The sequence below is a fragment of the Grus americana genome, chromosome 23 (assembly GCF_028858705.1).
Source record: "Grus americana isolate bGruAme1 chromosome 23, bGruAme1.mat, whole genome shotgun sequence".
Taxonomy (NCBI): Eukaryota; Metazoa; Chordata; class Aves; order Gruiformes; family Gruidae; genus Grus; species Grus americana.
The window spans coordinates 567299-592879 of record NC_072874.1 but is presented as its reverse complement, the minus strand read 5'-3'; the positions used below and the strand labels follow the sequence as shown (position 1 = coordinate 592879).

Below are 25581 nucleotides of genomic sequence, written 5' to 3'. Positions count from 1 at the left end.
GGTCCTGGCAGTCGTCTGGGTGATGCAGCATAAAGCAATTTGTTCCTTCCCGTCTGTCCCCCGGGTGAGGTGTCCCCCCGCCAGGCATTTCTCTTGTGAAATGCCGTGAGAGTTGCAGCCACAGCTGAGCTGGCTGTGGAGGAAACGAGGAGTAAAAGGCACCTTGTGCTGCCTTTGGGCCAACCTTCAATGGGAGCGTGAGCCTGCGATGCCCACGCCTGCATGCGCGGAGTTGCAGTCCTTCGGGGTGGGTTGTATCAGGGTTAGAAATGCAGTGTAGCAGAGGGGCTGAGTTTATTCACAGCTTCTTTGCACCTTCCCCCCTTTCAGAGAGCCACAAAGTGTTTTGAAGGTCTGTGAGTGTCTCAGATGTTTGCCGTGGCTGGAAAACCGTTCAGGGTTTTTCCTTCTGTTGACTTTTGTCTCCCTCCGCCATGCAACCGTTTGCTGAACATGCATAAACTGGGCCAGTCTTATCTGGAGCCTTTGTGCCTTCAGGTGAAAGCTGCCAAAGAGCTGGAGGAGAACAGCAATAAGATCGATTCCCTTTTGAACTGGGTGGCATCGCTGGAGCAGAAGGGAGGGCTCCTGGAGTACAGAGTGCACCCCATCGAGCAAGCGCCAGGGGCGCGAGCAGGGACAGGGGCTCCGGACGTCCCCGACAGCCGCGTCGCGGGAGCAGGCAGCGCTGCCGAGAGCCTGGATGAGCAATACGAGAGGCTGAAGGTCAGGACCGACACCTCACCCCTCTCAAAGCTTTCTGCACTGCCCCTGCCTCCAGGTGCTGGGAGCAGGATGGGGTGTGAGATGGGTCTGGCAGGGAGGAACACGTCTTCAGGGTGATTTTCCATACAGGAGACTGGGAAGTCCCTGCCTGGCTTCCTGGAGGACACGCACACTGTGGTGGTGGGTGGGTGCCGCAGCACGGTGCAATCAGGGTAACGAGAGAAGCTTCGTGGGCAGAAAAGGGGTCACTCTTCTGTGGGAGTCCCAGCCTTGGGGTGTTCCCCCACCTTGCTAGCGCTGTAGGAGGGTGCGGGGGCTCAGTCACGCGCGTGGCCTCGCTGCACCCGCTGGGTGCTGGTGGGCAGAGACCCTCGGTCGCAAGCGTCACCTTTGCTCTCAGGCCCAGCACCAGGAGCTGCTGTCCCAGCAGCAGGACGTCATCCTGGCCACGCAGTCGGCGCAGGCTTTCCTGGACAAGCATGGCCACAGCCTGGCTGGGGAGGAGCGGGACCGGCTCCAGGGCCGGCTGGCAGAGCTGAAGGACCAGTACGCGGCTTCCTTCTCGCAGTCGGAGACGCGGCTGAAGCAAGTGCAAGTCCTGCGGGACGAGCTGCAGAAGTTCTTGCGGGATCACGGGGAGTTCGAGGCTTGGCTGAAGCAAGCGGAGCAGGATCTGGAGGGGATGTACAAGGGCGACAGCGACCCCGCGGCCCTCCGGCAGCTGCTCCTGCGGCAGGGGAGCTTCTCGGAAGACGTGATCTCCCACAAAGGCGACCTGCGGTTCGTTACCATGTCGGGGCAGAAGGTGCTGGATGCGGAGGGAGCTGCCGGGGACGCAGGGTCCCAGCTGCTGGCGTCCGGGAGCGTGGTCAAGAGCAAGCTGGAGGATGCGACGCAGAGATACACCACGTTGCACTCCAAGGTACGAGGAGGGCTTTGCAAGGCTGGGAGTGGAACCCCGGGTGCTGTTTTCTTCCTGCGCACGTTGAGCAAGCAGGGCTGGCAGAGGGATGTTTCTCTCAGGTGTCTGGCTGGACTTCTAGCACATTTGTAGATTGTAGGACAAGAATTGTCTTCTTCAGGGCTTGGGTAGGAGTAACACCCCCTGTCTTGGTGTCAGTCTGCATGTTGCCTCCTGTAATTCCTTTACCACATATGGCAAGATTGGGTTTTGTTAGTTGTTTGTTCTTTCTTGCTGATTTCTGTGCATATTCCAGCGGCGCCCAGGTTTCTCTGTGCTTGTCTGCATCCTCCTGTTATGTCTTGTTGCTCCTTTGCAGTGCACCAAGCTGGGCTCCCACCTGAACACCTTGCTGGATCACTACCAGCAGTTCCAGGAGGTGGCAGAGTCTCTCAGGATGTGGCTGCAGGAGAGCGAAGCTGCCGTTGGGAAACTGCTCTCGGAGACGGTTTCTTCGGATCCAGCCGTTCTGCAAGAGCAGCTCGCCAGCGCTAAGGTACGGGGTCCTTGGCTGATCTCCTGGGGGAGCGCTGGAGCCTGTGTGGGAATTTGGCTGCTGCTCTGAGAAGTCAGCAGCAGGGAAGAGACTCCATCCATTCGCTCTTTTTTTGCTGGTTGAGGGCAAAGATGTGCCGGCAGGCTCGGCAGGTCCCGGCGCTGCAGATCAGGTGGAGCCAGACTCTTGTGAGAGGTGCTCAGAGCAAGGACGCGGGGCTGCAGTCACAGACTGCTGCAGGGGACATCCCAGCGGGACATGAGGGGACATTCCTCCCCCATGAGGGTGGCTGGGTGCTGGGACAGCCCAGACCCACTGATCCAGCTCTGAAGTCAGCCCTGCTCACGGCGTGGGGTCAGACCTTCCAACCTACGTTATTATTTTTCTTAATGATTCTGTGATTAAGTGAACAAGATCCCTCAGGAGGGTTTAAACGGAGCACCGAGCTCCCCGCAGGTGAAGGTCTGACCCACCGGTGACTTTGCCCTGTCTCGTGTCAAAGCAGCAGCTGCAGGGAGACCTCGCTGAGCAGCAGGTGCCGGTGGAGAAGCTCCAGAAAGCGGCTCGGTCTCTGCTGGACGTACAAGGGGAGCCAGCCCCGGACCACGGGCACGTCCAGGAAACAACAGGTACGGAGCAAAGCAGCGCCTGCGTTAGCAGGGATGGATGGGGAGAGCGTGAAAACCAACCAGGGAGGGAGGAAAGGTGAAGGCTCCCGCTTTTGGGGAAGGTGGGGCAAAGGCGCAGAGCAACACGTCCTCAAGGTTTGCATTTGCACATGGGGAGGGCCGTGATCCAGTTTGGCTGTTTGTGTCGGGGTCCCTCTCTCACTGCCGAATTCGGGGATGGGAATTCATCATCAGTGAGAGTTTGGCAGGAGCCACACATGGTCCTTGCAAGTGAGAAGCTCTTCGCCGCTGATTCTCCTGTGCACTGAACTCTGCAGATGCCATCGTGAGCCGCTTCCAGAGCCTCTCCCAGCAGATGGCCGAGCGCTCGGACCTGCTGCAGAAATCCATCGCCCAGTCGCAGAGCGTCCAGGAGAGCCTGGAGAGCCTCCTCCAGTCAGTGGCTCAGATCGAGAAGAGCCTGGAGGGAGAGCAGCCGGCCGCGCTCTCCTCTGCCTCCATCCAGGACTCGCTTGCCACGAGTGCGGTAAGGCTGGTCCCTGAGCTCCCCCGCCTCAAACACGGCTGTCTGCAGGACCTGAGTCGTGCAGGGAGTTGCTGGGGCTTAGCTACAGTATTCTGAAAGCACAAAAAGCCCTAAAAAGCGCTATGAGCAGAACCTTTACTTAATTTCTTTAAGCCAGGGCACAGACCTGTTGAAAGTCTCTCTTCTGCTGACAAGCAGGGCTTAGATAGCAGGCACCGGGGAGAGGCAGAGGTTGGGGAGATCAGAAAGGAAGGGAAAACCAGGATAGAAAACTATTCTTGCCTGACTATTCTTTTCTAAGGGCAGCCAGTTCCCTTTTGCTCAATAGCCTTCCTAAAATGGCATCCTTTCTGTGTGTGCTTGCCACAGAAGCTGAAGCAGGACATCGCCAGGCAGAAGAGCTGCCTGGAAGCCACCCGTGAGATGGTGACACGGTTCATGGCGGCGGCAGACAGCCCCACGGCCTCTGCCCTGCAGGGCAAGCTGGCAGAGGTGACGGAGCATTTCGGCAGGCTGTGCCAGCAGCAGCGGGAGAGGGAGGACGCGTTGAAGGGCCTCCTCCCGAAGGTCGAGCAGTACGAGCAGCTCTCGGAGAAGTTGCAGCAGTTCACGGAGAGCAGAGCGCGGATGTTGGCATCCGGGAACCAGCCGGACCGGGACATCGCTCACTTCTCCCAGCACATCCAGGTGAGATGCAGGGGGAGAAGACTCCACCTGTGTTGGGGTTTTAGGGCAGGGCCGTTCTGCAATGATTTCTTCCTGGGCAAACAGTCCCTGGTTCACTCCCAGGTTGGCAGGATCTGCAGGACCTGTGCTGGCTCTTTGCCTGGGGAAGAGAGCGTGGCAGGGAGCAGCTGAGGCTGTTTTCCAGCAGTGAGAGAAGGGAATGGCATCTCCCTGGAGCCAGGCTGGTTTTCGGAAGGGATCTCTAGCCAGGCTGTTAGGGCCCAGTCCAAATATAGCAAGGTTTTAGCAATTAAAGACTCCACCGGGTTAATACAGCGAAACGCCCGAGCGTTGGCAGTAAGCACAGCGCAGGATGTGACAAAGCCCTCGGAGATGCCGTGGATCCCAGTGGCCGCTCACGGCTGCACGGGATTCCTTCCTCTGGCTTCCTACAAGTGCTCTGCTACGGGTGGTGGTTTGACCACAGCCTCAGAAATGCTCTAAGTTGGTGTAAAACCGGACACTTGTGCTGTGGGGGAGTTGATTTGGCTTGGTCTAGTGCCCCCCGTCCCATTCACTGCACGGCCTTACACCAGCGCCGGGGAAGGTGGGACTTGTACCCACCAGCTGCTTGAAGTATTTGCTGAGGCAGAGCTGGAGGAGCGGGTGGGACTGAGCCGTGCTGCCCTTCGGCACTGGTGCAATTCGTGGTGCTGCCCGCAGAGGGTCTCTCCAGCTCGCCGGGACGCAGGGCTGTCTGGTTCATCCCCTCTGCTCGAGTCTGCTGGCCAGGGCACCATCAGCATCGCCCTTTGCTCTTGGCAGGAACTGAATTCGGAGATGAGGCAGCACCAGGAGGACCTGGCCGTCCTGGAGCACCTGGCTGCGGAGCTGAGCTCCTGCGGCTTCGCCCCCAGCACCTCCCAGCAGCAGGAGAAGCTGCAGAGCCTGAAGAAGGACTTCCTGCAGCTGCAGAGGGTGGCCAAAGAGAGGTGAGTCCCAGGGACCCAGCCGTCCCCTGGGGAGCGGAGTTTGGCGGTGGCATCATGGTCGGAGCAAGACCCCGTGGAGATCTTCTTTCCGTGGCGGGGGGGCACGAGCGAACTCTTCCTGCCTCCCTCCTCCCACGCCCGGAGACGTAAGGCAGCATGCTCCAGCTGACGCTTTATAAAAAGCCTTGGCTGGGGGCGTTGTGAAAAATTCCTGGTGCTGCAGGAGCTGGCGTTCGTGCGTTTCCCGGCGTGTGGGCTGCCGCAGCTCCATCCCAGAGCGTCTTGCCGGAGGGGAGCAGGGTGCTGGCGGGGGATCAGCCCCAGGCGTGCTCTCCGGGAGGTGACAGCAGAGCAGCCTGTCCCCAGAGTCCCCTAAAGTGGGCATAAAGGGGAGCTTTAGCAGCAGCCTGAGCTCGACTCGGCCATCGCAGCCTGAGCAAGGTCGGAGCGACAGCTCGCCTGTGTCCCCGGGGGGTCACACCTCCCAGGCTGTATCTCCAGCCTCCCTGGCGAATACAGGGGAGGTGATGGGGAAAAGCAGATGAATCTCATAATAACCCCCAGAAATTCAGTGTCGCACAGAGAACCGCCTCCAGCCGGCCCCGTGCAGGCTGCTCGCAGCTGCAGTCGGCGAGGGCGAGCCGGAGGGGCCCGTGGCTCCCGTCCGGGGGGCTGCCTTGTTCCTCCGGGACGGGCTGAATAGATGAGAGCTGTGGCCGGGGAGGAGGGGCGACGCAGCCTGGCCTCCCCCGGGCTGCAGCTGGCTGGGGCGAGACGGCATGAATGAGCCCTGTCTTCCCGAAAGCTTCGCTCCCCCCGCCGGGACAAAGAGCCCGGTGCAAAGGCGGCGCGGGTTGGCTGTGGTGGTCCCGCGATGGTGCCGGAGCGGCCCCAAAAGTGCCACCGGCTGCGGTTTGGGGGGGGCCAGCAGCAGCGAGGGACAGGCTGCGGCGTGCACCCCGCTTTGGCTAGCTCTGCGTGCGCTGTTCCTAAGCAACATCTAATAATAATAATAAAAAGAAGGGCTTCTAGAGAGACAACTGTGCTACATTCAAGCGAGGGTAATTGCAAGGCAAAGCACGAGCTCTGACTCTCTGAAACCTTTTCACTCTCAGAGAAAAGGATGCGTCGTCCTGCCAGGAGCAACTGGATGAATTTCGGAAGCTGGTCGGGGCCGTGAGGAAGTGGCTGAGGGAGAGCGAAGGCAAAATGCCGCCTGCCGACACCTCCCTGGGCACCCAGGAGCTGCACAAGCGCAAGCAGCAGATCCAGGTGGGCAGAAGGAGCTGGAACCAGACCGGGAAAGTTGGCAGCTGGTGTAGAAACGCTGGAACGTGGAATAAATCCCAGGAAGCAGAGTCCTGGAAGGTGTTTTAGGGCCTCAGGAATCCTGGGCTCCCCTGTACTCGCTGCTGGGCTGCAGCCCCTGGTGTGTGCCCGTGCCCAGCGGTCCCTGGCTTGCGGAGGAGGGAGCAGCACGAGGTTCTCCTGGGCACTGCCTGGTTTCCCTTCCCTCCGCCTGCCTGCTCGGGGCAGGGATTTAGGAGTGGGAGAACCGAGCACACTCAGTTTTTGCTGAGTGTTTCCACTTGCTAGACTTGGAAGGCGGCTTCCCGTCATCCGAGCCCCCGCTCCTCTCCAGCACCGTGATGCTTTAAGTCAGGATACGCCAAGGGTTTGACTCGGAGGCAGAGCAGCGTCTGCTGAGTCACCCACGGCACGCCGCCGGGCTCCAGCACGCCGCGGCTCTGCCAAAAGCTGTGGGGACTGGACTCGCGTGAGGCTGGCTTGTGTCGAGAGGAGGAGGGAGGTCCCCGAAAGAGTAGGAGGGAGAAGAAGGTTTCCTGCGACAGACCTGCTAGTTAGGGAAGAGCTTTTCACTCTTTGATTCCCCCCGACAAAAATAAACGTAAAGACACCCACCTCCCCAGCGCAGCCTGCTTGCCGTGTGCCGGTGCGCCCTTTGCCAGTTCCGCGGGTGCCGTGTCCCGGTGCCACCCCACTGAGTCACCGCAGAGGTGACGGGCAGGCGAGGAAGGAGGGCTGTGGCGGGGCAAGCGCAGCCTCCGATCCCGGCCTTTGCTTTTGAGCAGGATCTCCTGGAGGAGTGGAAGGGGAAGGGGGCCCAGGTGGAGGAGATCGGCCGCAGAGGGACCCTCCTGGAAAACCTGATCGTGGAGATCACGGCCCCCGACACCCCGTCCAAGGCAGGTGAGTCGCAGCCCGGCTCTCCTGAGGATGCCTCCTTCCTCGGCGCTCTGTTTGCTCTCGCTGCTGCATCTTCTCTGAGCCCGCCTCAAGCAAAAAATTGGGGTTATTTCCCCTTTTTAACAAATTTCAGAGGACCAGAGATGGTGTGAGTGTCGTGAGTCTCAGCCCCGTGGTCGAGTCGCTGCTGCTCGTTGCATTAACACATCAGCCGAGCTCTCGGAGCCCGCCAACTTGGCTTCATTTGCCGTACCATAACGAGCACTGAATTGCCCTGCGTTTGCCATGAGCCCAGCGTGGGGACGCGTGCCACTGCTCGGATGGAGCATGGGAGCTTCAGGCTGCCGCAGCGCGGGGGTCCGGGCTCTCGGCCCCGCAGGGAGCTCGTGGAGGCGGCTCCTGCTTTTGGTGATGTGCTTCAGCCTCCTGAGGGCTGGAGGATTTTAATCAAACTCCAGCATTTGGGTTTCGTATCTGGATGAAATTTAAGACTGCGATATTCAGACGTGATTTACTTTTTTGGCTTCAAGTCTGTGAAGCAATGAGATTATGTCTGGTTCGTTTGGAAACCAACTGAAAGATGTCTTCCAGCTCCTGAGAACAAGTCCCTGGGCTCTTATCGTTGATGGGCATTCATGGGAACTCACAGACTAGATATGTTTCATGGGGTTAACTGGATGAGCAGTTTGGTGGGAAACCTCCAAGAGAAGTGGGGAGAGGCTTGTTGTGGGTGACCATGGGGGGTGACCGGACCTGCAGCCCCTTACATCCATGAAAGCTTTAAAATGTGTGGTTAGAGAGAGACAGATTTACCCAATAATGTTTCTGTTCAACCCCTCTTTGGTTGTGAACGTAGCTGCGATATCTGGTGTCCGGGGAGGGGACACTGACGCATCCTGCGCGGAGCCCCTTGGCAAAGAGAGCACGTCTGTGCACCAAGGCGGGTTTAAATAGCTTCCTCCCGTAAGGAAAGGAGAATATGGAGGAGTTAATCTCTTCAGGGGAGTTAATCTCCTCAGGGAGGGCATTCAGCAGTCTAACTTGATATTATAATTCACAAAATCATGCTCAGGGTAGCAGTTTCCAGGCGTGGAGAGATGGCCGGTGGTCCCCGGTGTGACGGTCCGCCCTGGGCGATGTTGGGAGAGGTGCCCAGCCCCGGGCGGCTTCAGCTCTTCTGCCGCTGGGCCAGGGATGCAGGAGCAGCTCCAGGAAAGCGAGGGGCGCGGGCGTGTCGGGAGGAGCAGAAATAAACGGGCTCCAAATCCAGCTAATGCCGATCGCTGGACGCCGAGCCGGTGGGTTTATCGGCGCCAGGCGGGTGGGCCGGTGGAAATGCCGCGTCTGTGCTTGGTGGCCGGTGTGGTCCGTGTCGTGGGGGCCGTTCATCGCTTGCTGTCCGCATTCCTAATGCGTCTGTCTTGTCCCTCTGTCTGTCCCCATCCCCTCTGCTCAGGTGCCGCGCTGCCCGCTCCGGGAGGGTCGGTAGGCAGCGTGAATGGATACCACACGTGCAAAGGTGAGCTCGCTGTCACCGCTGTGCCGGCACGCGCATGCCGAGGCCGCCTCACCGTCTCCCTGTCTGTTTTTGTCTGTGCATTTCCATCTGTGAGAATATAAACCACAACGTGATGCCGTCAGCATCCCAGCGCAAGGGAAATGAGCCTGCAAATAGGCTTGCGAATTCTCAGCCGTGCTGCGCGGCAGCCAGAGCCGCGGGACGGGCAGGCGGTGATGGAGGACGTAGGTCAGGCTGAAGGACGGAGAGGGGCAGCTTTGGGGAGTGACAGCACCCTGACGCCCTGTCAGGTGGTGGTAAAAGCTGATGAATGGGAGATCGTTTTAAGGCCTGCAATTAAATTTATTGGTTCTAAGGGATTAGAACGGCGTCCGACCCTTCAGTTTGAAGAGCAATTTTAATTATTGCCCGTTATCTGCTGTTAGTTCGCCAGTTCAACGAGGTAATAGGTGCATAAAATGGCTTTACATTTTGATGTCAAATTATTTAGCACTGTATTAGCAGTGACATTGCGAAAGGGGGGCTCAGCTTGCATCAGTCTCACAAGCACGACGGCATTTGCTTTGTTTGCAAACTGTCAGCATACATAGATGGTGCAGCTGGAAAGGCCCCTGTGGCACGAGAGGTGAGGATAACCCGACATTGCCCTGCAGACAGACGGACGGCAGCGTGGCCTCTTGCTCCTGCTGCTTGGCCGGCTGTGGCTGCCCGGGGCTCGATTAGTACCTGAGAGTCCGGCTCAGGACGGGCGGCGCAGGCGGCGGTCCTCACCTCAGGCTGCTCTTTGGGAACAGATCTGACCGAGATCCAGTGCGATGTGTCGGACGTGACCCGGCGGTACCAGGGCCTTGGCGCGGCGCTGCAGGAACGCCAGCAGCAGCTCTCGGCTATGCTGGAGAAGATGGAAGAAGTGCAAGAGGAGGCAAGCTCGATGTTGAAGTGGCTGGAGTCGAAGGAACGAACGCTGTCGGAGCTGGACGCCTCTTCCTCGCCCACCAAGACGGAGACGATGAGAGCCCAGGCTGAGCACAACAAGGTAATTTCTCTTTCAGAGCGAAAAAAAAAGCGGGGATCTGAGCATCTCCTCCCAAAGGTCCTCAGAGATGTGCTCTGCTGCAGCGGGACTAGAAGGATTAGCAACGAGGACCTGCCCTGGGTTAAAGGGCTTTCCCCAGAAGGGATCACGGGCGGGTTCGTGGAGCAGGAGCCCACGCGCTGTGCTCGGCCTCTTTGCTTTCAGACCTGTTGCTCTCAAGCGTTTGGCTCAGGGGAAGGGAGCTTATCTCTAGCCCTTGTTTCTGGGTCGCTCCAACTTTTCCTGGAAAGCAATTCCCAGCCTTTCTTTCCCTGCTCTCAGAGCCAAGTTAGTTCATGATATTGCTAATAAAATAAAGTGATTTCATTAAAGAGCAAGAACAGAAATTGTCTAATTCCGGCTTGTAGCTGCTGCTTCGTTCCTACCCGGTGATTTCATTCTTTTGCCCTGTATCTCAAGGAGTTCACATGATTATTTTCTAGGCGTTTCTGGCTGAATTGGAACAGAATTCTGGGAAGATCCAGAAGGTAAAGGAAGCACTTTCTGGCTTGCTGGAGAAATATCCAGATTCTCCAGAAGCAACAAACTGGAAGAAGATGCAGGAAGACCTGAGTAAGTGCCTGAAGCACTTAGTGAGGCTTCTGTCTTGAAACATCACATTAGAAGTGGTTTGGGATTGCAGGGCGATTCCAAAGTCACAGCAGAGCAGAGTCATGTCTAATTAAAATTCAGTAAATAGCGAGCTTATCTCCAAGCTGTCTGGTGTACAAGGTGTTCCTGAGATGAGTACTGTCGTGATTAATGAAATCTCTATGATGGATGTATATTTTAAAGACTTGCCTCCTTAAATTACTTCTTTTTTAAAAAAAAAAAGGCATAAAAAAAAGGATTAGCGACATGGGTTGATTATTTTGATTAAAAGCTTCACCGCTTGATATAAAATTCTAATCATTAGTAAGGCTATCCTAGGTAATGAAATGTTGACTAAACAAGAGTGTGTATTTAAAAAGAAGCCCAGAGATTCTCTTCTTTGAAATAGCAGGGACGCGTTTACGGAGTTCTCCATCTGGGAGATCTGAACGTGCTGTGTGAGGACTGATACACATGAAAGTATCCTCATTTATCGAGCCAGGGATGTGAGATGGCTCACCCAAGGTCAGACCAGCTCATGGCAGTAGTGATTAGAGCGCAGAAATCCTGCTTGCGAGGTTTTTTTTTTTCCTATGAGCTTCAAGACCACGTAGCCATTAGAAATGGGTAACGGCTTATTAGATGGAGAGTGAATAGAGCCACGCTAGTTTTATGGAAAAGCGGAGGAGGTTTCCCATCGGGGAAACCATGGGGAGGGTAAGAAAACCTTCTCGATGGAGGGGTGGGTTGGCCGGGAGCGCGACCACCGCCAACGCAGCCCGTGCTTCAGATTGCAGGTGGGAAAGAGCCAGCCAAGCGACGGCCGAGCGGCAGCAGAAGCTGGAGGAGTCGGCGAACCAGCTGGCCAGCTTCCAGGCTGCCGAAGCCCAGCTGCGCCCCTGGCTCATGGAGAAGGAGCTGATGATGAGCGTGCTGGGACCTCTCTCCATCGACCCAAACATGCTGAACGCGCAGAAGCAGCAGGTCCAGGTGAGCCGGGAGCTGCGCGCGCCTCTTCCAGGGCGGGTTCGGGACAAGGAGGGGAGGGCGTCTCATCCAGTGTGTGAGGTGGAAGATTGCCCTCGGAGTTATTTGTCTTGCAAGTGCTCTGCCGTGCAGCGAGTGTTGGGAGACCTCGTGGCTCCTCTTCCAAGTCCTCCAAACCCCGCTGAGCACAAACTACTGTGACTAACTGGAAAGGGGTGCAGCGCTCGAGCTCCCTTCCCCGCACTGGATTGACTCATCAGTGAATCACTTGGCCCCTCTTGGAGAGTGCAATTGCTTTAGACGAGACCTGCGCTGATGCTCTGCAGGACTTGCTAATGCTGCCCCTCCGCCTGGCAGCCTGCCCTTTCCGTACCTCCTGCTTCCAAATCCTAACGTGTCTGTAACCGGCCACATCATCACATAAAATGCCCCAGTTAACATAATTAGATTTCCTTCCCATCTAACTGGTTTATGTTACATTACTCAGCAGTAGGACAAATAAGAGAGAGAGCAAAGTACTGGGGTGGCAGACCCCTCCCAGCTTTTTAAGTTGCAAGGTCACAGCAAATCGCCCGGTTGCCGTCCCACCCCAGGGCTCTTCCTACTGGTTCTGTGGGCTGGATAAAGCGCCTGGAGGTCTGGTTTGTTTTGACTGTGTGTACTCGGAGCTGTCAGTTTTATGCAAACATTTTTATGTTATTTCTGTTCCAGTTTATGCTGAAGGAATTTGAAGCTCGTAGACAACAGCATGAGCAGCTCAACCAGGCAGCTCAGAGCATCTTGACTGGCCCTGGAGATGTTTCTCCATCCACTAGCCAGGTGCGGGAAGAGCTGCAAGGAGTTAATCAGAAATGGTCTGAGCTAACAGAACGCCTCAACTCCCGCTCCAGCCAGATTGACCAAGCCATAGTGAAAAGCACCCAGTACCAGGAGCTCCTCCAGGGCCTCTCTGAGAAGGTGAAGGCGGTTGGGCAGCGCCTGAGCAGCCAGTCTGCCATCAGCACGCAGCCCGACGCCGTGAAACAGCAGCTGGAGGAAACCAGTGAGATCCGTTCGGACCTGGAGCAGCTGGAAGAGGAGATCACAGAGGCTCAGACCCTCTGTGATGGCCTCTCTGTCCTGATCGGGGAGCAGTATCTCAAAGACGAGTTAAGGAAACGTCTGGAGACGGTGGCGCTTCCTCTCAAAGGGCTGGAAGACCTGGCAGGTGAGACAGAGCGGAGAAGGTGCTTAAGTGATGTCGGGATGTTGAACTCCACTCCTGCTTTTTGCCAAAGGGCTCTCCCATCACTAAGTTTCTAAGAATAATAGGGGAAGCACCATTTATCATTTTTTAGGGTGTTTCATGGGTGTTTTATGTGGGACTAAGCACAGGGAAGTTCACACTCCAGACATACCTGAGCCTGGAGAGCGAGTAGAGATGTTTAGTCCCAATGATGTGGCTCTTCAACAAGGCCGCCTGGCTTGCAGAGCAGTGTGGCATGTGCTGTGCTTGGAAAAAAACCCCAACAACTGGTTCCTAAATTCAGAATGGGGCACGGAGAAGACCAGTGGCCACCCTATAACCTTGGGATGCCTCATCTGGTTTCTAGGAGGTTGCATTCAGAGAATGGTCAGGAGAACTGAGACTCCTGCGTTATCATTGCCTGTTACTACTTAAGAAATTTATGAATCAGCGAGCAAAAAGGCTAGTGATGCAATGGAAAACTCCTTCCTGTTAATCAAAACACAGTTGGTGCATCTGAGATGATTTTAAATAATTGCACTTTGCTTATTTGATTTCAGCTTAATTGTCGCGCTCTAATCTTATTTCCATTTCAGCCGACCGGATGAACCGACTGCAGACTGCGCTTGCAAGTTCCCAGCAGTTCCAGCATATGTTTGATGAACTCAGGACCTGGCTGGATGACAAACTGTGCCAGCAAGCTCAGAGCCAACCTATTTCAGCTAAACTGGAGAGGCTACAGAGCCAAATTCAGGAACAAGAAGAGTTCCAGAAGAGCCTCAACCAACACAGTGGCTCCTACGAGATGATTGTAGCCGAGGGAGAATCTTTGCTGCTTTCTGTCCAGCCTGGGGAGGAGAAGACCACTCTGCAAAACCAGCTGGTCGGCCTCAAAACGCACTGGGAAGAGCTCAGCAAGCAGGCTGCCGATAGACACTCGAAGCTCAAGGACTGTTTGCAGAAAGCTCAGAAGTACCAACGGCACACAGAGGACCTCCTGCCTTGGGTGGAGGACTGCAAGGCAAAGATGTCAGAGCTGGAAGTAACTCTGGATCCGGTGCAGCTGGAGGCGACTCTTCTGAGATCAAAGGCTATGCTGAGCGACGTGGACAAGCGCCGCTCCTTGCTGGAGATGCTGAACAGTGCTGCTGACATCCTGATTGATGCTTCTCAAACTGATGAGGATGACGTTCGGGATGAGAAGGCTGGCATCAATCAGAAGATGGATGCCATCACAGAAGAGCTGCAAGCCAAGACTGGTTCTATTGAAGAAATGTCACAGAGGCTCAAGGAGTTTCAAGAGAGCTTCAAGAACATTGAGAAGAAGCTGGAAGGGGCGAAGCACCAGCTGGAGATCTATGATGCGCTAGGGCCGCAAGCCTGCAGCAACAAGAATTTGGAGAAGCTCAGGGCACAGCAGGAGGTGCTGCAGGCCCTGGAGCCACAAGTGGATTATCTGAAAAACTTCACTCAGGGTCTAGTAGAAGATGCCCCAGATGGGTCTGACTGTTCCCAACTCTTAAGCCAAGCTGAGGTGGCTCAGCAGGACTTCAAAGCTGTGAAGCAGAAAGTAAACGACTGCTGTACGCTCATGGAAAACAAGCTTGAGGGGATCGGCCAATTCAATAATCGGGTGAGGGAGATGTTCTCTCAACTGGCGGATCTTGATGATGAGCTGGACAGCATGGGCCCCATCGGGAGAGACTCTGACAGCCTTCAGTCCCAAGCAGAGGACGTTCGCACGTTCCTGGGCAAACTCCACAGGCTGAAGTCTGACATCGAAGCTTCTGAAAGTGAGTGTAAGAAGATGCTGGAGGATGAAGGAAGCCCCGATTTATTAGGACTGAAACGTGAGTTGGAGACGCTGAATAAACAGTGCAGCAAACTGACAGAGAGAGGCAAGAACCGTCAGGAGCAGGTAGAAACGACACTGTCTCGCGTCGAGGACTTCTACAGCAGGCTGAAGGAGCTGACCCACATGACAGCCGCGGCAGAGGAGAACGAGGCGTTGCAGTGGGTGGTGGGAACAGAGGTGGAAACCATCAACCAGCAGTTGGCAGACTTCAAGGTAAGCCTTTATGCTATGATGTTTCTGAAGTGGTATTTGGTGTTTGAAGGTTTGTCTAGTGTTGTGGTCTTTTGTGTAGGACCTCCGGTCTTCAAGCTATCGCGGCTTCATTGCTCGTTGCTGCAATGTCAGCATTTTTGGTGTGGTGAAATCTCCTCAGTCTGGAGAGCATAAGATCAACTGCTGGAGTTGATAGTCTGCGGTGAAAGGTGCAGATTTTGTGATTGGGAGGAGAAAAACCTTTTCCCTGTTGTCCTTGTGTTGTGCAATGTTGGTGTGCCGGTACCTCCTGGGCTTGTAGAGGCGGTCGGCGTTTAGGTTTTGGGGGAGGGAGGGATGTTTTTGAGTCCATCTGAACTGTAAGTTGGCATCATCTGAGCGCCTAGTCCAGATCAGATCATCCTGCAGGTCCTTCTACCTGCTCCGCCACTCCTGCTTGTTGTTCACTCCATCTGGGACGTACATCCATCCATTTTGGGGTTCTTGGGTACAAATAAAGCCACAGATAAAGTGTGGGATGAGGGACGCACACGGGGAATAAACCCAAGGCAAAGTTTTGCCGTGGGCCGTTCATGTTTCCAGCAAAGATCTGACAGAGATGTCAAGGCTTGCATGAAATGCTGTGAGAGGGGAGGAGTTGGAGTGTGCTTGATATTATTTTTTCTGTACAGTATTATGGTGTTGGGTCATGCTGTTACACTACATTAATTATATTAATACTGCTTAGAAATTCTCTTGCTGTGAAACTTCTATTACTGATGTGCTCCGTAGCTGATGATTGGGCTGATTTACATCTGGCTGCTCGTTTCCTGGTGTTAATGGGGGCTGGGAGGGGGAGGCATTTTTACAGCCATTTGCTTTTTCATCTCATGGCTAATTGATCCCGTTCCACCGCTTAATAGCTCTGTGAAACCTTCACCAGGACAAGGTATTTCTGGTTTGGGGATTGCTTATCCAAAAAAAAGAGGTTGGAAGTGTTACTTACGGGGCAAACTCAAACTCCACTGGTCGCGTTGCTGTTAACTCTTGTGTTGGGCGGCCTTTTGCGTTGGTGGGAAGGATTTAACTTCATCCTTAAACACCACACAGTCGCTTGGAACAAATATGTCCAAAAAAAGAGTTTCTAGTCCTTAAAACCAGCGAAACTTTCCCGCAGAGCAAGGGATTACTCCCAGCTGAGCAGCGCTCATTAGAAACGACGGCGAACCCCAGCACCGGTGCGGATTGCTCGGCTGGCCGGGCTGGCGAGCGGGGCTGGCAGGCACAGCCGGACCCGTCCTAGCGCTGCCAAACGGTCTGTATCTCCGTGACCTTGAGGATGACGCTGTAAGACAACGGTGGCCTGGGCCGCGTGAGCCAGAGGTGCTTTGGGGGGGTGACGTGTCCTTACCGGGAGTCGTTCGCGGGCCGCACAGTGCAGTCGGGGTCTTTGTTCGTGGAAGAATGAAAGTCGGAGCGGCGACGGTAGGGTTTTGCCGTGTAATGGCTGAGAATAAAATGGGGGAGAAGCGAGAAGCGTGGATGGAGCAATCACGGTTACGCAGCAGCATTCCTCCCGTGAACGGTTCATCCAGAGAGCAAGCATTTCTGCACAAATCGTAAATGTTGCAGAGCAGATCCTTGCAGAGCCTCACCTTACGGTTCTCTCTAAGGGGAAATGTAATCCTGGATACCGATCTGCACGTGGAAGGGCAGCACAGCGTACGGGCGGGAGCCGTCTGCGCTCCATACGCACGGGAGGGAGAGCGGTGAAGTCTGGCTTGGGCTCTGGGGGAAGCGAGGAGCGCGGGGGGGCTTTTCTTGGTTGCACCAGGCTTTTATTTCTCAGCGCCTAAGACAATGTCACAACTGTCTCCCTTCTTGGATCGCAAATGAGATGCGTGCACGGCGTGTCCGGGGGGACCGGGGCAGCTCCTCGGCCGGGCACCGCTCCCCAGGGCGACGTGGGGACGATGCAGCTGAGCATGAGGAGGAGGATGGGGTGGCCGGGGCTCTCCAGGAGCGGTCGCGGTCTGTCTGTCCAGAAGGCTCAAACGCAGGCAGATATCATGTCTTAAGGCATTAATTTTAATGAACATCTGTGTAAATGAGATGCAAATTAGGCATGGCCCCAGGGCTCCAGGCAAGTTGCCAATGCAGCCCTGACAAAGGTGGGCACTTCTGGACTCATTGTGTCCAGATTTTAATAAAGAAGATATATTGAAGGCTCTGGTGGAGGCCGTGAACAGATGACTTTTGAAGCAGCTTATACTTGAAGCTTCCCATATATTTTCCTTTTCCTGCCCGCAAACACCCCTCAAACTTGCCCCAAAAGGCCACAACCTACAACAAACCCTTAACTTTTGGAGAACTGCCACCCATGAGTTTGCTCTCTCTCCCCCCCAGCCCCTTTCCCAGGTCACAGAGGGACTAATCCTGGCTACGGGAGGGATGAGCCCTCTCCCGCTCTAAGTGCGGCTCCTGGCCGGGTTTCTCAGGGGTGGGAGGCTGGGAAGCAGCTGTCGGATCTTGCTCGGGGAGGGGGGAAGCTTTGTTTGCAGGAGGTGTTTCGGTTCAGCGAGGGGGTACGACGGTGGGGATGGCTACACCGCGGGGCTGAGCCCACACCAGCACCCACGGCCATCGGAAGCCAGGACGGCAATGCGGGGTGGACCTGGCCTTCGGGGGGTGGGGGAAACTAGGTAGGGACTGGTTCTGAGCACCGCCCCGTTAGAGGATCGTAGGAAACCCATCCGGAAGAGACTTTTAGCCGTTTTAACCCCTGGTTTTATGGTGAGATCAAGTGCAGCTGAAACGCATTTCTGTGGTTTGGAGTCTGTGCCCAAAGGGACATCCCGACGGATCGCTTCAGATACAGCTATGCCGCAGAAGAAACAGCATGGGTTTAGCTTACGTTAAGCTGCCAGAGCAAAGGCACCTCATCCCTAACTCCAGGTCTTCAGCATGAGTTCAACCCAAGTGACTGTTTCCATTGCCGCCTCTCTGAAAAGCCCCTTTTTTGTACGAGAGAGTACTGACAGTTGGAAGAATCTTGCTGCGCTGCATCTCCACGAGCATCACACGGCCGAGTCGGGCTCTTCGGCTCGAGGGACAAGCGGCAGCCGCCAGCGAGAGCTCCTCGCAGGAGCTTTCAGGCCGGGACATTTCTTCCCCCTCCGCTCTGCTGTCAGCTCAGGTTTCTCAAAGCTTACAGTAATATTAAATTTTAATGACTGGAATCAAATGAGCAACAGTTGAAATGTTACTAAACATAACAGCTATGTTGATTCAGTTTAGCAAACAGCAGAATTCCCCAGGGAAGCGATTCCCCGGGTACGGATGAGAGACGCGGGGTCACGCAAAGGCGCAGGGGTTTTCTCCAACATCAGCAGCCCCTCAGCTAGAAGACCCCAAGTTACAACCTCTCCTCCCGAAAGACAGGGAAATGAATGCTGTGCTTCGGGTAAAGCTTGTGCCGTTCACAAGTGCGAGGGGCTGCTCTTCCTTTGCACGCCCAAGAAGCAGAGCTGAGGTTTTGGGTTGGAGCCCAGAAGCCCCAGGCGTGGGCTCGTCCTGTCTGGCCAAGGAGCATCCATCGGCTGGGGCCGTGGAGGGCTGGTGGGATCCAGTTCTTTGGTGGGTTTTGGGAAGGAATCTGTGCTGGGGTAGCTTGGCCTCCTGGCTAAGGGAGCTCAAGCCTGGGTTTTGTTTATCTTTTATACAGTGGATTTTGAACTTGGGTTTCAAAGCCTGGCCAGCACTTAGCATCGGCAGTTCTGAGCTGGGACCCTTTGATTCACCGTGTTGGTTTTGGAGAAACTCTTAACGTTGCCACATTTCACCTACAAAGCAGATTGTAACGCTCAGCCCTGGGTCAAAGGCGCTAGCAGAGATTTTTAGGCTTGCTGCAATACAGAGCGATGCTCGGGAGTGGAAGGATGCCCTTGCCTCCCCAGTCGTATCATGCCAGCGTGGTTTTGGTTTTCTGGGGACGCTTTGCTGCCCGTGACAAAGATGAGAGCAGGAACGGGGCAGCCTGTCTTCCTTCTGAGTTGTGCTCAATGACCAGAAGGGATTTCTGCAAGAGTCTGGAGAACTTGACCCAAAATGAAACCCAAGGAAATTAAAATAATCAAACTCGACATAACCAGACGGTCGCCATCGCGTTCAAATTGGCGCAGGGGAAGACGCGTGGTGACGCCTCTGCGTGTGGCTGGACCTCCGGCAACTTGCCGGACCCCTCCCAGTGCTCCGCCGTCACCACAGCTGCGCATCGCCCCACGTCTGCTGGCGGCGTTGGGGCACGGTGGAGGAATGCCGGCGAGCCGGGACCTGCCGCAGCTGGCACACGCCGTGCCGCTTATCCTGCATCTCGCCTCCGAGTGTTAATTAAACCCCACCCTCGCCCCGGCCGGGGAGGAGCGGGGAGCAGGAGGGGGTCTGCCGCGGGGAGCAAGGGACCTGCCGCATCCGACCCTCGCGGGCGATGGCTTTGCCAGGGCAGGTTGCGGGGAGCGGAGGGAGGAGACGGGATTTCGGGCTGCTGCCTCTCCTCCCGCCACGGATCTTTTGGGGAGTCATTTGAAACCGGAGTTGCTCAATGCAGTGAACTCGGGCACCGCTCCTTCACGCCAATAAAGGTTTCATGCTGGAGGATGGAGAGGGGGAGGGAGAATCCCTAGACAGCAATAACTGAAACTCCCATTTTATTTTAGAGCAGGTCAGGTCGTCCGGGGCCTGCGGAGCCCTTGCGCCTCCAGCACCCTCTTTGTCTGCTTAAATAAAAAAAAAAAAGGAAATAAATCCCAGTAGGGGTGATGCAGTGAGTGAGTAAAGCCCTGAACAGCATTAGTCATCTTGCCATTCAGATGCTGCTCTGTCTGATCCTGCTCCGGGTCCTCCCCGCTTCACCCGAAGTAAAAGGAGCAATTAGCCGGCGCTCGTCAGGAGCCCACGCGTGCTCCCTCCCGCGCCCTCCCTGCCGCTGCCCCCCTTTGCGGTGGCTTTCTTTGGCGCTCTATTTATGACTCTCTTAATTCCCCCAACCTTTCAGCCGGGGAGCTGACTCAACGGAGCCATCAGAAGTGCCGCTGTTGCTAATAACCGCTTGCCTCGTGCCCGGTGCCCCTCGGTTTCTCCCAGGTGCCGCTGCCCGAGGATGCTGCTTTTCGGGAGAGGGGGCTGCCGGCGGCACGTGGCCGTGGCGGGGTACAAGGGAGCTCACGGGCATCGCATCCCCCGCGTGAGCTGTTGTCGTTGCAGGGGGAGAGATGGGACGGGGACTTGGCTGCCCAGTGCCGTGCGGTGTTTCATGGTGGTTATTTTACAGGAGGACCGAAATGGGTGGTTTCTGCCCAGAAGTTTATCCCATTTACGCTTGCAGAGTGCAGTCCTCGGTGGGCTGGGGACGAGCGCGGTCCCTGATTGCACAAGTGGCTTTTTGTGATCTTCCTCTGTGAGATACACTTATGATGATCTTATGGGTCTTTTCCAACCTGAATGATTCTGTGATCCTGTCTCGGGGACCGGCAGCTCTGCTCCTGCCGCTGCAGAGCCGCTCTCCGGGACGGGCAGAGGAAAACCGGCATCCCATCTCGGGATCGCAGGGCTGAACCAGAGGGTTGGAACGAATCCGTGTGCTGATGAGGCGAGGTGTTTACACCAAAGCATTTACTTAATTTCTCGAGATGGCACGTTAGCTGCTGCTAGCAGGCACGTGTGCTCGCAGGCGATGCCCGAGCACCCGGCCCGGGCCTCCAGGGAAGCTTTTTTGGTAACTCCACACCCGCTCATGTAGCCGAAGACCCCGTAGCTGGGGGTGCATCGCCGGCGGGGGGCTTCAGGGGCGGGTGGGAGAGGGGAGGTGGGTTTCTGGGATGGGATGGGGCAGGGAGGGGACACTGCCACTTGCTGTGCCCCAGCCCGGCCGAGGGTATTTTTAACCCTTCTGTGCCCCCGGAGGAATGCGTGCGGCTCCCGACAGGCGTCCAGTTGGGAGCAGCTGGGTGGGACTGGGCTGGGAGCGGGGACAGGCTGCACCACGGTGTCTTCTCGTTGAACGCTTTCCAGACCTACTTAAAGTATCTCTGGCTAGTATTTTGAGCATCAGCAACACACGCAGAAATGCCTCCTCTCTGACAGCTGTTAAGCTGCCTTAAAGGCACCATCTCCCCTTGTTGGAGAAGAGGATGATAAATGGGGGGTGATAAGCGCAGGCTGTGCCGGGTGACGGGGCTGTCACCGGCCCTGGCTGGGGCGAGCGGCCCGAGCAGAGCTGCAAGGCCTCGGTGGTGTTCGGTGCACTTCTAACCTGGTAATCTGGGGGCGTTGGAAATAAACGTGTTTGCACAAGAGGCACTTGAGCGCGAGCGGCCCCTGCAGCCTCCTCGTTCCTTGGAAATAAATTTGATCGCAAAGGAAAGAGCAAACGTGGCCCCGGACCTCGGCCTCCCTGAAGGGAGCGTTGCCGGCGCGCTCGTTCATCAGCGAGGCGCGGATGGGTTTTGACCTTGACTTCTCAGCGGGCGGGCAAGAGGCACAGGCGCTTCCCGGATCCCGAGCAAGCCGAGAACAAGAGCGAATTAAGCCGAGAGCTGCTGAGACCAACTAAATCATAGCGAGGCGCTTTTTCTTTTTTTCTTGACTGTAAAACAATTAGGCTGTGATCAAATGGTCCCTTTCAGGAGCTGGCGTGGGACACTGCTCCAAAGCCACCCACTTGCAGATGCTTTGATGACCCTGCCAGGTCTCAGCTGAGGGAGATGGCCGTAGGAATGTCCTCTCGCAGGAGCGCTCGTTAGCTGGTGGTGGTGACACTTTGCAGCGTTTCCAGGAGATACTAAAAATACCAGCTTTGCATAAGACCGGGAGAGCTGAGGATCCAGAGAGGAGGAGATGGGAAGCTTTTTGTCTGCAAGGGCTGAGCAGAGGAGGGAGAGGAGCCCGGTCCCAGCGGGGCACGGCCATGGAGGGGGGATCCGTGGGGAAGCTCGTGGTGGAGCCGGCACAGGACTTTCTCATCGCTCGTGGTGTCCGAGCACCGTTCTCCTCTGGGGCAGGGAGTGACTGTGGCCACTGGGTCAGGAGCAGACGGGGGCTTCTCTGGGGAAGGGCTCGGGCTTGGATTAGTCACCACAGTGTTTCGAGAACAATTGCCAATTCTTCTGCTGAAGGAGTGGTTTAAAATGTCTCCCATCCAGAGGATTCTCTGGATGATAACACACTTACCTCACTTCCTAAAGAGCCTCCAGAGCAGTTTATTAATCACCCCATCCCTCGGCTCTCCCTGCTGTCCCTGATTACTCTGGCACCAGGCGAGGAGCAGCTTCTGCAGTTTCCCATTTGCCCAGGGTGGCAGCACCCTGCCGTGGGTGCTGGGGCACTGGCAGCATGGGGCGGGATGGCCGGAGAGCCCAGGGTGCTTCATCCATCCTCGTGCAGCACCAGAGCAAAGCCTGGCAGCCACGGAGGGGAATTTGCAGGAAAACTGGGAAGCTGAGGACAAAAATGGGCATTTCAGCAGATTGCACCTCCTGTGCCCAGCCGAGCCCCGGCCGTGAGGACGCACCACCCCGGCACGTGGCTCTACCCTTCGCTCACAGTCCCAGCCTGGCTTACTCTGGGGCTGTTTTGGGGTGTTCTGTGTATATAGATGGGGTCCCAGGGGAGCCCCAGGCTCTGCGGCAATCGAGTACCGAATGCCACGGTGTGGGACTGTGCCTGAGCGCTGCCGTAACACGTGGGCTCCAGGCTTTATTCGGGAGAATTATTTATACCAACATCTATATTAGCTGCCTTGCAGGGAAAGCAGCATGGTGCAGCTCCTGCACCCGTGGAAAAATAAAATAAATTAAAAAAACGCAGTGCTCACTGCATCTGTACATCCAAACTGCAGAACGTTTCTCTGTGAGTTTGGTTTTTAACCTCTTTAAAACTTTCCCAGTGGAGGTGCAGACCCCCATGGAGCCAGCCGAGGTTTTCCTCCCACAGCCCTGTGGAGGAAAGTCCCGAATTAACGGGGTACAGGTTGCAAATCGCTGCTTGAAAGACGCGCTGGCTCCCTGCGTCACGAACGGCCGTAGCCTTTGAAGAGAGGGATTGCGTGGTGGCGGGGGCCTGACATGGAATCGGTTTGAAGTCAGCTGTAAGGCGAGGGGATAAGGGAGCACCCAGCCCGGCATGCTGGGATGGGATTAGCCCGGGTGCTGTCGCCTGGCGCAGGCTGGGAGCTCGGCTTGCCCACGCGGCACCAAAACGGCAGTTGCAAAGAATTGGCAAAAGCAGCGAGTTTCGGAGAGCAACGGCACTGAAAGGGAGATAAAGAAATCCCTCAGACCTTCCGACAAATGCAGCAAAGGCTTTAAAAAAACCATGAATCCTCTGGTAAAAATCCCAGCGAAACCTAAAAAGCGGTTTCCAAGGCAGATTTTTGGGGCGGTGCGATTTGGCTTTGTGCTTTTATCATGGTGTCTGGGGGAGGCTGAAACCCACCCCGGGTCCCTCCGTCGGGCTGGAGGCTCTCGGGGTTTATCCCCTCCGTCTTGTTTCGATGTGGCGCCATGTCCCGACCCTGTGGTTCCTCCTGCCACCACCAGCTTGGTGACCCGCACGGAGTTGGACACGGGGGACGCAGTCAGCAAAACCCGTAGGGACAAAAGCTCACGATGCAAAGGCGGGAGGAGTTCTGCATCCACCCTCGGCCACGCTGGGTGAGCGGGTGCTGCACTGCCCAGGGCAGGAGGGCACCAAGGTGAAGATTTAAAAAGGAGCTTTGAGGATGAAGAAGGCCCTTGGTTGTACCCTGGGCTCACTAGCGACGTGTCCATCAGAGATCTTGAGCTGTCTCGGGGCTCTCTTGCTCGTCACACAACACAGGTCCCTCATTTCCAGCTGCTGAGATGCATTAAAAGAAAGCTAAAAATATATTGGTTTCCAAATACTGCTTTCCCATGTAAACAGTGGCAGCAGCGGCGGGCAGGATGTAATGCAGTCGTAAACAGGGTGACATCACCCTGTGACGGGGAAGGCACGCGTCCCCGCGCTCCGGGGCCGGTGGCCATATGAGGAAAGTTTGAAACCTACAGGTCTGGGAAATGCATGGGGGTGCCCGTACTTGGAGCAAGTCTGGGAGAACCTCCCGGTGGGTTTTAGCTGAGGGTCTTTGTCTGCAGGATGTGGCCGGTGGATGGCCTGGGGGGGGCACGGGTGGGGCTGGGCTGGGTGGCAGCCCTCGGGTTCGGTCCTCTCCCCGCGGCGGGCTGGCTGCCGGAGCACGAGCATCCCAGCGCCCGAGTGCATCATCCGCAGCCATGAACCCCAACTCGGGTTTGGCCAAAACGTGCTGGTAGCGGGGCAGGCGAGAGGAGGTTTGGTGACGGAACAAAAGCCAGATGAGGGGTCCTGGTGGTCCGTTCTGCCCACCGCCGCTGCGCCGCAGGTCCGGTGAGCTGCGAAGCGAGCAGACACGCTCTCCTGAGCTCAGGGCTGCGGGGCTGAAGCTCTCTCAGCCATTTATTTCAGTCCCGGCGCTTGCTGCTGGCAAGGCTCCGCGTGCTGCAGCCGCTCGGAGACGCTGGAAAGGACAAAAATTCAGACAGGACCTTCCCGTCCTGCCCCCTCCTTCCCTCGTACCAACACAAAGCCCTGAAGCTGCAATTCCCAGCACCCTTCGGCTTCTGTCCCCATCGCTGGGGTGGCACTTGGTGGCTTAAAGCCATGACTTGGGGAACCTGCAAAGAGCTCGGGCTGGGATCTTCAGGCCAGGCACAGCAGGTTTTTAATTGGCTTTAGTACTTGCCGAATATTTCCCTAATGGGTTTTTTTTTGGGGGGGAGATGTGTTGGAGGAAGACTTGGCTTGCTTCTGGCACGTGACTCGGTGAGGAAATGGGAAAAGAATTTCTGGCTGTGAAACGGCAGCTCCACGTCGAGATCGTTCCTTCTTCGCAGTGGAACAAAAAGCCTCCGCGCCCCAGCCCGGATGCCTGGGATTCCTCGCGGAGGGGCCCCGGAGCAGTAACGGTCCTGCTCCTGCTCCGCCAGCTCCTGGCCAAGGTGGTAGCAGGGGAGCCGGGGGCGGCTTTGCCGGAGCGCTGGCACGGCACGGCCGTCCTTCTCTTGTTGTTTCAGCTGCGCTGGATTAATAACGCGGACCAAGAGCTGGTGCGTCCCCCGCCAAGTATAAAAATCTGGGCCTTGGGATGCTCTTGCAGCGTTGGCAGCCGGGGCTGGAGGAGGCTGCAGGGCCAGCCCTGACCGTCCGTCTGGGAGGGCTTGGGGGACCGTGGAGGACGCAGCCATGGATGGGCAAGGGGGCTGCCGGGGGCTGCTCCTACACCCCCTCCCACGTCCCTGTTCCCTCCCCACCTCCCGCTTTTTCCCTTGGTCATATTTAATCATGGCAATAAGAAAAGGGGTTTCCAAAGATTTCCCGGTGTGCGACCAGCCCCACTGAGTGCTTCGGGCCAATTAACGGGCGTTCCTCCTCCTCAGCCCCGAACCCTCCCCTTCCACAGAAGGTCCGTTCCCATCTTTCCATAGGGAAAAAAGATCCTTGGGGGCTACGGTGCTGGAGCTGCTGCATGTGCGGTTGGTGCCAGGGACGAAGGGTCCGAGGGCTTGGGGACAGGGAAGCCAGGCTCCCACCACAGCTGTGCCATGACCTTGGCCAAGCCCCAGTGTTTTTCGAGACAGCAGGCACCTGCAGCGCGTCCGAAAAATCAGGCTTTTGATCTTGCCCTTGGCTTCAGCTTCTCAGGAGGGTTTTTGGCGAAGCTATGGCACGGCAAAATGCAGACCGAGGTCACCGTCTCCCAGCACTGGCACTATCTGGGTGCACGCTTTTATGTATTAAGCACCTGCCTGGCCTTTCATATTTTTATCCCGATGTTATAATTCATCCCTGAAGTAGCAGGCAGGGTGGCTGGTGGGGCGGA

General features: G+C 56.3%; 1 protein-coding gene across 35 annotated transcripts in view; it reads left to right on the top strand.

Annotated features, from left to right (window-relative positions):
* MACF1 (microtubule actin crosslinking factor 1) overlaps positions 1 to 25581 on the top strand; it is a 144171-nt gene that overhangs the window by 76709 nt on the left and 41881 nt on the right. For 23 of the 35 annotated variants that reach the window (XM_054802247.1, XM_054802235.1, XM_054802251.1 and 20 more), the window contains 15 exons: positions 499 to 726; positions 1127 to 1648; positions 2007 to 2183; positions 2686 to 2812; positions 3130 to 3338; positions 3708 to 4025; positions 4830 to 4996; positions 6112 to 6268; positions 7090 to 7207; positions 8661 to 8723; positions 9518 to 9759; positions 10242 to 10371; positions 11180 to 11379; positions 12088 to 12583; positions 13198 to 14669. In XM_054802247.1, the coding sequence (XP_054658222.1) occupies positions 499 to 726; positions 1127 to 1648; positions 2007 to 2183; positions 2686 to 2812; positions 3130 to 3338; positions 3708 to 4025; positions 4830 to 4996; positions 6112 to 6268; positions 7090 to 7207; positions 8661 to 8723; positions 9518 to 9759; positions 10242 to 10371; positions 11180 to 11379; positions 12088 to 12583; positions 13198 to 14669 (4626 nt within the window). The remainder of the gene's footprint in view (positions 1 to 498; positions 727 to 1126; positions 1649 to 2006; positions 2184 to 2685; positions 2813 to 3129; positions 3339 to 3707; positions 4026 to 4829; positions 4997 to 6111; positions 6269 to 7089; positions 7208 to 8660; positions 8724 to 9517; positions 9760 to 10241; positions 10372 to 11179; positions 11380 to 12087; positions 12584 to 13197; positions 14670 to 25581) is intronic. The other 12 variants (XM_054802259.1, XM_054802249.1, XM_054802253.1 and 9 more) reach the window with 3 other exon arrangements.